The 11,890-nt window shown below is 38.0% G+C and overlaps 1 protein-coding gene across 8 annotated transcripts in view; it reads left to right on the top strand.

The window, feature by feature from the left end:
* LOC135171241 (uncharacterized) overlaps positions 1-11,890 on the top strand; it is a 51,440-nt gene that overhangs the window by 16,280 nt on the left and 23,270 nt on the right. For all 8 annotated transcript variants that reach the window (XM_064137637.1, XM_064137640.1, XM_064137638.1 and 5 more), the window contains exon 6: positions 1,133-1,230. In XM_064137637.1, coding sequence (XP_063993707.1) covers positions 1,133-1,230 — 98 coding nt within the window. The remainder of the gene's footprint in view (positions 1-1,132; positions 1,231-11,890) is intronic.

Below are 11,890 nucleotides of genomic sequence, written 5' to 3'. Positions count from 1 at the left end.
TAATATCACTCGAGATGTGAGTTTTTCTCTGAAGTCTCTCCGGGTGTTGGTTTGTCACTCGATTAATAAAAACTGCGGGAGAGGAAAGTTAATTGATGAGGGAAACTAATAGAAATAATGAAATTACACTGACACTGGGGTACTCAAAGTTCTAAAATGCTATTTTTTAGTGGCCACGGCTTTTGCGTACACTTGAGACATACAAAACTTAAGATGGCATTCCAACTTCACTTCCAAAAACGAACCAACTCGATCTTTCCTTTTTTCTCGTGAGAGTGTCCGAAGAAAGAGGAGGGAATTTGCTGTACAACAATTATTTGTCGTTTGTCTGATTGGTGGGCCAAGAACCTTCGAACTCATTGGTGTGGTCTATTGATGGTGGGAGTGGAGAGGGTGTGATCTGAAGAAAGGGAGAAATTTGACATTTTCGAAGTCATAAATTCCTGGCCAGATCCTTCTGGAAGTGTGTTCAGCGTATGGGTGCTAGTAAAGTTGGGGAGTTTCCCACCATAAATGACGGGTTCGGAGGTTGTTGGTCTTCGCCCGCGATTTTAGGGTTGACAAAAATAGTGAATTGCTGAAGAGCTGATGAGTTTTGTGGAACAAGATTTTTCCCAGACGACCAGCAGCTTTGTCCAAACTACTAGGTCGTGATTTTCTCTGGAATTGCCGGATTAGACGGATGAAAAAAAGGATTAAAATTGCTGTTATTCGCGTCCTCTCTCTTCTTTCGTTCTCCAGAACGTATGTTAATTTGGAATATTTTCCTTTTCTGGAGAACAATAAATTATAATTAAACACAATTAGACCAGAAATAACAATAGAGTTGTTGGAGACGAAACAGTCATTTTGTTGACAAAATATCGTTTCACTGAGGGAAATAACGAGTGAAAATTGGAGAAATATTTCTTGAATCAATGGAAATTCGTTTGGGGTAATTTAGCGTCAGCCATTTTGAAAAATTTATTCCCTTAAAAATACCCAATTAGTGACGTCATGTGACCTTTTTGTTGCTTACGATCTTCACTAAACATTGCATTAATCATTATTCATTAATCCTGATTTTTAATCCTTCACTGAAACTGCGCCATAATTCCACCCATTCACTAATCAATCAATCAATCGATTGCAGGTGGTTTCGATGTCTACAACATCGAGACAGCCATGCCAAAAATTGATCTCGACGCCATCGAGTCACATCTGCGGGCGGCACGGGAAGAGGAGCGTCGGGTAAGTCAATTTTAAATTACGAAACTCATCAACAACTCGGGAATGGAGAGGGGCTATCAGTTCAGTGACCTTTAACCCACTTAAAAATAAATATTGAGTATCAGACCAGCGCAGCATATTTCAAAATATTTTCAGTAATGACCAGTAGCTTTATAAACTTCTCGTTATCGTGGATACATTTCGTGGTAATTGAGATATCGCGGGTTCGGTGGGGTAAACATTCGATCCTCAAGACATTGATGAACCGAAAAGTATAAACGAGCGAATAGGATACGATAAAATAAATACGATTGTTATTGTTTTGATGTTGACAATCGAGACGAATTTCGTGAGTGAAATGAATAGTCATTTCCTGGGGAAGGATTTGTTGGATAAATTAATTATACCATTTAGTTAATTAATTAAATAATTAAAAAAATAATAATTAATTAAAAATAATTAATTAATTAATTTGAATGGTGGCCGAAAGGTTAAACCGGTCGAAAGGCTGATTACACTTCTGGACTAATGAGGACTGTCTAGCGGCAATAAAAGTTGAAAGTCATTATTTAATTAAAAATTTCTGAAATTTGAAAACAAAATTTTTTATTTATTTTTATTTAATGTTTTTGATTTTTATTTTTACTACTGAAATTATTCGTTGGAAATCGTCGCGATTAGGTTTTTAAACTTCCGTTGAATAACAATAACAATAGTGTTGGATATAAAAAATTAAAGTGGTATTTTGTATTTAAATATTCGTTTCACTTTTCAAAGCCACGCAATAGAATAGTTATTTGTATTAGTTTTGTTTAGGGCGAATTCTTACCTTTAAAGTGCTAGGCACATCTGTTTCATTGAAGGGATTGAGGATTAATACTTGAATAAACTCTCACACGACTGAATCATATCGAATGTGTTTTTAGCCATATAATTATAAGTTTAGCAATAGTGATTAGTTATGTAACTCCGAACAATAACGCATCAAGTTATCTTTGACGTTTCAACAGAATTTTCGGGATATAGGGATGGGACTTAAATCAAACAACTCGAAATTACCAAGTAGCGTAATTTGGGTTACTCAATTTAAATTTTAACAAAAGCTACAATTTAATTGTAATAAAAGTTACAATTTTAGTTGTAATAAAAGGTACAATTTAATGAATGAATCATGTTTTTCAATTTAATTATAACAAAATTTATAATTTAAATTGAGAAACACTATTTATTCAACAACAAAGTCGACAGAGAATTTTAGATCTCGGAGTGACCTTGAGCAATTGATTCTCAATGCACTCTCGATCACACTCTTGAACACACAACACAAAAATGTCTAAGTCTACGTCTATCTAAAAAAACACGTCTAACGTCTATCGCTGCTCAATCACGACTCTGACCCTGTCCCTCTTCTCAACCCTGGACTGGGTCCTAATCGCGTCACGTGATCCTAGCATCCCTGGGCCTCGCTGGCTGCACCGATCTCCGCCTGTCACATCTGTGGGCCTCATAAACCCACAAAATATGACCCTATAGGTACTTCTATCGTACAGGTTTGCATCCTTGTACCAATCCATGTCTATTTGCGGGGTTTCCTCACAATTAGCACCTACGCTACGACTACAATATAATCTTATAGCCCTAGTACTATCTTAATAAAATACGAGGAACATCTGTCTAAAATATTTGACAGATTATCATTCTTAAACTGAGGATTTCCCCATAATTATTCGCGATACTACAGTATTGTCACTGTCAATCGCGTCAGAGCTAATCATTATCATCTCCCAGTCTCCTTGACTCGAGGGGGTATCTCTGATGATCCCAGTTGTTGGTGCGGCGCAGAAATCCAAACTTTTGACCGCATCTCATGGCACTGCCCAAGGTACCAGCAACCACGAAACAAACTGATAGATGGACTAATTAAAAAAGAATTCCCTAGATGCGACAGATTTTTGGTACATAGAGGACACATGTATGTTTAAATAATGAGGTTACGGAATGATGTATCCCTAGTAGGAGGTGACGAATGGCCAACAGTGGGCCAAGGTTCGGCCAGTATTGGCCGACACTGGGCCAGTATCGGCCGATTGTCGGCCAGTTCTCATCTCCTACGTGAGATCCCTAGTAGGAGGTGACGAATGGCCAACAGTGGGCCAAGGTTCGGCCAGTATTGGCCGACACTGGGCCAGTATCGGCCGATTGTCGGCCAGTTCTCATCTCCTACGTGAGATCCCTAGTAGGAGATTACGAACGGCCAACAGTGGGCCAAGGTTCGGCCAGTATTGGCCGACACTGGGCCAGTATCGGCCGATTGTCGGCCAATTCTCACCTCCTACGTGGGATCCCTAGTAGGAGATGACGAACGGCCAACAGTGGGCCGAGGCTCGGCCAGTATTGGCCGACACTGGGCCAGTATCGGCCGATTGTCGGCCAGTTCTCACCTCCTACGTGAGATCCCTAGTAGGAGATGACGAACGGCCAACAGTGGGCCAAGGTTCGGCCAGTATTGGCCGACACTGGGCCAGTATCGGCCGATTGTCGGCCAGTTCTCACCTCCTACGTGAGATCCCTAGTAGGAGATGACGAACGGCCAACAGTGGGCGAAGGTTCGGCCAGTATTGGCCGACACTGGGCCAGTATCGGCCGATTGTCGGCCAGTTCTCATCTCCTACGTGGGATGGGCCGGATGGAATGGTGAGTGTGGAAGTTCGGAAAGGTAGATAATGGTCCACCCGTGGTTTCATTGAGACTCCTGCTTGATTTTATAAATATATACTCTGATGTGCACTCCGATAATAAAACTCTTTGTTTTATATTCGTTCAAATATCACATTCAATTTTGAATTTCCTGGAGTTGTAAATTCTAGGAATCTGTCCTCTACAGAGTGATATTTTCGAATATACAGTACACGCTGAGGTTTTCTTTGTGTAGTTGTTTTATGTGTTAATGTTTAAGAGAGTAAGAATTGATATAATTGACACACAATATTTTTTATTCGAAATTTCACATATATATATTTACAAAAAAGAAAGGTGAACTATAACACGAAAAGAAGAGAACGGATCTCCGTTGAGATGTTCCTACAATGATGATCGCGACAATACTGACGATGAAAAATTATAGGAGTGGGAAAATGAATTTGAAATGTTTGAGGGTCGAGGAGAAGAAGGCAATAATCCTGCTAATAAAACAATTGTAGTAGGCCGGAAAATGATAAATTCAGTGTACAATATAATATTTGGGGAAAAGAATCTATAAGTAATCCCACGCGCAGAGTTTACCGTCAATAAAACGATTAGAGCGGTTCCTTATAGGTGCGGGAAATTGAGGGTTATTTTAGCAAAAGCGATAGAAATTCTTAAAGAAAAAAGTACTGAAAAATATAATGAGCAATATTCCGAAAACATTCGAAAGAATTCTATGATTTTATTGGAATCTAAGGAATGCGCCTGAACATTTTAAGTTTTATAGATTTATTGGGGAATTCGCTCGAAGAAAAAATTTAATTGTACAAAAGAAAATGGGAATAAAAAATAGCAAAATAAGAAATATATTTCGCGTGTTTGACACGCAACACTCTTCGATATTTAATTCTTTAGTGGACTGTATGTTGAATTGCCGGTTGATATTCCCGATTAAATTAGTGTTGAGTTTCCGGATGGGGTTCCGGTTGAATTTCCGGTAGATTTGGATGACGCGTCCGAACCAGTTGATCTACGACAGTGTCTCGCAAACTGTGTGCCGCGGCACACTGGTGTGCTGCGGGAGAATGTTAAGTGTGTCGCAAAAGATTTTCCAAGTTGCACTAGATATTCTGAGATTAATCTAAAAACCAATTTTTGATAACTATAAAATTACCCAAAAAGTAGTCATTTAACTTCAACTAAATTAGCCAGAACGCAGGTACTCGTATTTGCCCTCCCAAACTTTGTCGTAACAACAAAATGCACAAGCGAGGGGGTACGAATAATGAAAATTTGTTCCCAGAAACAAGCCCATTCATCACATTAAGCTTAAAATAAAAATATGTTCCTTCCTATTGTACCAAATATTAATTAATGTACCTATTTGTAAAACAAATTTTTTTAATTATTTTTAAATATACGTTTTCTTCCGAAAATTTATTTAGCTTAGTGTGCCGCGGACTAAAAAAGTTTGCGAGATACTGATCTACGATGATGTACTGACCACCGTAGCGATCCCGAAACCGATCTTGACCTCTCGTTACAGCAGTCAAAGGTGATTGGTTGTGGTCATTCACAGTCTGACCGCGAGATTTTGAACAATGTGAGTATCTAAATGACTGCAAAATACAAATCGAAATTAGAAACTAAAAAAAAAAGAGAAATGAACTACTTCTGAAAGTGTAAACAACCCCTAAGGTGGGTTCATCACTATAAATTAATAAATAAAAAAAAAAAAGTTTTAAAATCCAACACTAGTGTTTTAGAATTTTGCAACTCAATTTTAGTACCCGGCACAACAATTTTTCACCGACTTTTCTCTTCGTCTACGAAATTCACAAAATCGATACTTGTGCTATCGCCGATGTTGGTGAGGGGCGCATCGGTGCGGCCACTGGGTGGGAAAAAGTGATTCGAAGAAGGGGAACTTCTGTCATCTCCTCTCCCTGTCATTCGCCGTACGCTCGCGTCACACGCGCTGCCATTCACTTGAATTCAGTTTCTATTAATAATTTTTTTCACTGAAAACGTGTCGCCCCGGGAGGGGGGGGGGGGAAACACTCAGTTCCATCCACTAATGCAGAGGGCACATGTACACAATATCGTTGTCATGTTTTTAATGAGTTTAAAGTGATGACAAACCACGGACACGCGGTTTGCTGACAGCACATCGTGGAATGTGTGATTCGCTGACAGTTTTGTGCGCGCGGGTGAAATATCATGCACCAGAGCCGGTGTAGAACGAGGTCTGTGCTACCGCCGAAGGATCTCAATCTCAATAATAATAATGGAGTGTATTCTCAGTATCAGGTAGTGAATATTTATGGAGTCATTCAGGTTGAGAGGAGTTTGACCTTTTAATGTCAAACTTCTATCTATTTTAAATTCTTTGTCATTGCGAAATTGCCAGCGAGTGAATGGACTTTTTGATTCTGAATGAGGGATTTTCATTGGACGAATTTCGGAAAAAATATGTTCAAAATGAATCTTAATTTTTCATTTTTTAATTTATTTCAGACGTATTTTGATTTCAAATGAGAATTTCGGAGGAAAAAGGATTTATTTTTATTAAATTACTCATCACATTTACAGTTTTTTACAATATAAATTCATCATTTCTCATTCATTTGGGGGGGGGGGGGGGCTGCGCCCCTCGAGCCCCCTATTTTGGTTTCAAATGAAAATTTCCGAAGAAAAAGATTTATTTTTATTAAATGGTACATCACATTTACAGTTTTAAAAAATATAAATTAATAATTCTTTTATTGGGAGGGGGGGCTTCGCCCCAGACCCTCCCCCCCTATTTTGATTTCAAATGAAAGCTTCTGAAGAAAAGGGATTTTTTTTATTAAATTATTCTCCACATTTACCGTTTTTAAAAATATAAATTAATAATTGTTGTTTTTTTTGGAGGGGGCTTGGCCCCCTGACACCCCCCCCACCCCCATTTTGATGTGAAATGAATATTTCCAAAGAAAAAGGATTTATTTTTATTACATTGCTCACCGCATTCACAGGTTTTAAAAATATAAATTAATAATTTTTCTTTTATTTGGAGGGGGGGCTTCGCCCCCAGCCGCCCCCCCCCCTATTTTGATTTCAAATGAAAACTTCCGAAGATGAAGGATTTATTTTTATTAAATTATTCACCACATTCGCAGTTTTAGAAAATATAAATTAATAATTTTTTTTTGGTTGCGCCCCCCCCCTCCAACACCGGAGGCGTTGTGCCCCCTGGACTCTCCCTATTGTTCTGCTACAGAACCCCACTGTGTCAGTACATAAAAAAAAGGGAGGGGGATTTCGCCGCCCCAAAGAGAGAAGGACAAGGGGGATGATATCCGTGACCGGGGGGATATTTTTTCCCCCTATCCCATTGGATCGATTTTTCGATTCGATTATTTCAATTGGGAGCTATCGAGAATGTTATGAAACGCGAAAAAAACGAGGTTTTTTGGGTTATGTTTGTGTTTATGAACTGGAAAATTCGTAATTTCGGAGATTGATTCTGAGGAAATTAGAAAAAAAAATGCGATAAAATTTGTAGCTCAAAATTTGAATGAACTTCTGTAGATGTTAATCGCCTTCACTTTCATGCGTCAGATCCAGTTCAATTTGATTTTTTTTTGATTGAATTGTGTCAATACTGTGTTCGATTGTAAACACTCTAGAGTTGTTAAGTCCAGAATTCTAACCTCCCCAGAACAGTATTTACAATTCTTGCTGCCCGCCGAATTTTTTTTGTGTAGCTAGTTATTGTGATGAGGGGAGTTCGTTGGATGAAGGAAAAGAACGTTGGGATGAGGTTCGAATTATCACTCACCATTTTATCTTGAATTTGAATTTATTGTAGACGACGAAATATAAAAAGACTGAAGACCTCCGGTGAGGTGACTGTTTCGCGGTGGTGATGATACTGAGGAGTGGGAATAATTTTGGAGACAACTTGGAAAATGTCCAGTGGGAGGGATCGAAAAATGGAAGAGGAAAAAGTTTTCTGGAAATGCCATGTGATTGGTGAAATTACCTGTGATGGGAAGGACCATATCATGATTGCATAGATGCGAGTAGGGAGAGGGAGAGGCTGGCGTCTTCTGGAGACGATTCCCCAAAAACGTCTGTCTGGAAGAATCGGAGGGATGTTGGAGGGTTAAGTGTAATAAATTTAGAAATAAGGGGCAATGATGGCACCGAGGTAAATCGCCCCATGGGAGAACGGAATTATAAAATAATTTAACAATCGAGAAGATTGTAAGGTTTATCCCCATAACAACATTTAAAAGGTCTAGAACCGAAAAAAATGGTAGAAAGAATTTGGATTTTACTGTTTGTCTAAACAGTGGAATTGGCCATAATTAAGTTTTACTAAATTTGGTTGGGGAGAAGAACTATTTGAATGCATATGATGGAAAATTCTTATACATAATTTAAAATAATTTCATTTGCAAAACAAAGTTGTAACATCGCGTGATTTGATACGCAGCAGTTTTGGTGTTTTTTATTTTACATTGAGATTTTTTCGAGAAATTTAGCAATTCGGAATTTTTTTTTTGAAAATATCTTTTAGAGTTATATTCTCATAGAAATAATAGAAGAAAATAAAAGGAGAAGTAGAATTCACGATTTCAGAAAATTCGAATATTTTTTTCAGGTTCTGGTGAAATGTTTGATTTGTTAAATAAATTTTAACGTTTTGTCGTCACTGAGACACGGCTCATCCTATATTTTTCTACTGTACCGATCGAGCTGAGAAAACACATCAAAGTAACGGTACACAATAGTTATCATAAGTTGAAAATTTAGATTTTTATTTAAAAATTTTATCGTATTTTTTTCAATTTTGTCAAAATTCATCTTTAAAATCTCGAATTTTCCCGCTCATCCACAAAGTCAAGTCATAAAAACCATTATTTTTTTCGCGGTTTATAACATTCTACATAATTCACAATCGAAATTAGAGAATCGAAAAAGCGGTTAAATACAACATCCGAAAGTAAAAAAAAAATCAAATCAAATTCGCGGCAAAATTTAAAATCGACCGAACGCCAAAAATGTGTTCTTCAAATTTCTCCAAAAACATCGAAATCCATGAATTGACTTGCCCCTTCCCCTCCGCACCTCAAAAAACTCAAACAAAAGAAAAAGTTCAGCGCATTATTGATAGTACCGTACGGTGTAACGTCAGTGCTCCGCATGATCGATCATGCGAATCACTGAGTCAACCTGACGTGTTAAAATTTATTCTCGAAATGGCAAAGTGTTACCCAACCCGAACGAAAAAACCGAAACTATTGCCGATTCATCGAAGTTTCACAATGAAAATACTAGAGACTGAAACAATGAACAAGACTTGTAACCGAGAGATTGATCGAAAGCTAATGGCGGACGGAGTGACGAACGAACGGAGAGAAAAATCAGAGAATTTGTATCGTGTGAATCCTGCTTTAAAAAGTGAACCCCTGATTATCAAAAATTTATTATTTCGGGTGTAGAAATCCATTGTGTAGTAACTCAAATTTGATACACTCGAGCTACCAAATTAATATCACTCGAGATGTGATTCTTCACTGAAGTCTCTCCGGGTGTTGGTTTGTCACTCGATTAATAAAAACTGCGGGAGAGGAAAGTTAATTGATAAGGGAAACTAATAGAAATAATCAAATTACACTGACACTGGGGTACTCAAAGTTCTAAAGGCTATTTTTTAGTGACCACGGCTTTTGCGTACACTTGAGAGATACAAAACTTAAGATGTCACTCCAACTTCACTTCCAAAAACGAACCAACTCGATCTTTCCTTTTTTCTCGGGAGAGTGTCCGAAGAAAGAGGAGGGAATTTGCTGTACAACAATTATTTGACGTTTTTCTGATTGGTGGGCCAAGAACCTTCGAACTCATTGGTGTGATCTATTGATGGTGGGAGTAGAGAGGGTGTGATTTGAAGACAGGGATAAATTTGACATTTTCGAAGTCATAAATTCCCGGCCAAATCCTTCTGAAAGTGTGTTCAGCGTATGGGTGCTAGTAAAGTTGGGGAGTTTCCCACCATAAATGACGGGTTCGGAGGTTGTTGGTCTTCGCACGCGATTTTAGGATTGACAAAAATAGTGAATTGCTGAAGAGCTGATGAGTTTTGGGGAACAAGATTTTTCCCAGATGACCAGCAGCTTTGTCCAAACTACTAGGTCGTGATTCTCTCTGGAATTGCCGGATTAGACGGATGAAAAAAAAGGAGTAAAATTGCAGTTATGATTTGATGGACATTGAATCCAAATCTATCAATTTGATAAATTGGCATAAAAAAAGAAAAATCTAATCAGTATCATAGGAGCCATATACGGTGGTTTGGAGTGGGGCGGGAGGGAGTGTATTCTCGTTCGTATCCATTTTTAACGGCTCAACTGATTGTGAGTTCTGGAGGGTCATAAATAAATAAACGTGGCTGGACATATTGTAAAAATTTTCTGGGGAAATGTTCCCTAGTTGTTTTGTTTAATATTGTTTAATCAAACATCAGTGATGTATTGATTGTTCGACGTGACAACCAATAAATCACAAATGTTTTCCCATAAAAAAATCGCCGGAAAAAATTTTCCCAAAAAAAATTTTCCAGGAAAATCTTTCCTAACGTGTTAATTATCAATTTGTTCAGTCAATTAAACATCAGCGAGGTATTGATTCTTCGAAATGGCTTATTGTGCGTCCATTTTCACCGAGTCAATGCCCCATATAAATATTATTCAACTATTTCCGTTTAAAAAAAGCTAATGACGAAATCTAAATCATTATGATCTCAACGAAAAGAAGACCCACCTCAACAAAACCAAAACATTTTTCTCCTTCTAATTTACCTCCATTCCTCGTATTCCCTGGTCTCCTCATCAATGAAAAAGAACTGTGACCTTGAGTTCTTGTTTGTTGTTTTCTCGTGACCCTTCACAGGAATTTCCCTGTGTACCTCGATAGCGTAGGTACACTCCAGTTATCAATTTAATATCACTCGACATATAACTGTAGGAATGCAATAATTTTAGCATGCAGCTGGACTTTATAAATAAATAAAATTAACTCATAGAAAGGTTACAAGTTATATTTAATTATTTTAGAGATTGGAACTACATGAGGGACCAAAGTTGAAACCTCCTCGTTGCTACCACTGCCGATTACTAACTAACTAACAAACCCCTGATGCCTCTCGGACATTCCTCTGGGCCCCACGCGTACTCCCACTCCAAAATATCAACCAAATCTAGCCGCGCGAAGACGAATTCAGGGAAGACAACCCAAATAAGTCCTAGACGGGTTAATCGTTTTATTACCCGTATTTCCCTTAAAGTATTTCTCAAGCTCTAATGGTTTATTTTACATCTTAAAAGTAATGGGACAGTTTTCGTGTCTCTACATAACTAACCACTGTTGAGAGTTAATGAGGATTTTTAATGATTAATAGGAGATAGGGTTCATGGTTTTGATTAATAAACTTGACGATACTGCACTTGATTATCACAAATTAAATGTGTATTTATCCCGGTAACTTCAGAGCGAACTAGAACATATACATAAGAGAACACTAGTTGTGTAACAACACACGTTTGTTACACTCGAGTTAACAATTTAATATCACTCGAGATGTGTAAAGGCTTCTATTTTTATTTTGTCTTTGGAGGAATCACTTATGCGTAACACAGACACCTTTTTTAAATTGGTATTTATTTTTTATAGATGAGAAGGATACACGAGCAAGCGAGACGGACAGAGTAATTTTAGTTTGTAATTTACGTTGCACTTTAGGTTGCTTTTTCTTTGAGATCACGCGGTTACAAAATTGAGGGTTTTAGGCTAGCCTTTCGAACGATGTCGTTGATAGAACTAACTTTTGTCTAAGAGGTTCGAGGGCTGGAGGAGGGAATCCTTTCTTCATCACAACTCCCAAGGATTCTGATTGGTCAAAAGAAACATAGAACCCCACCCTTCGAGCTGGATATTGGAATTTGGA

This window comes from Diachasmimorpha longicaudata, chromosome 19, assembly GCF_034640455.1.
Source record: "Diachasmimorpha longicaudata isolate KC_UGA_2023 chromosome 19, iyDiaLong2, whole genome shotgun sequence".
Lineage (NCBI taxonomy): Eukaryota > Metazoa > Arthropoda > Insecta > Hymenoptera > Braconidae > Diachasmimorpha > Diachasmimorpha longicaudata.
Note: the sequence above shows the minus strand (reverse complement) of the source record. Positions and strands in the feature narration are given on the sequence as shown.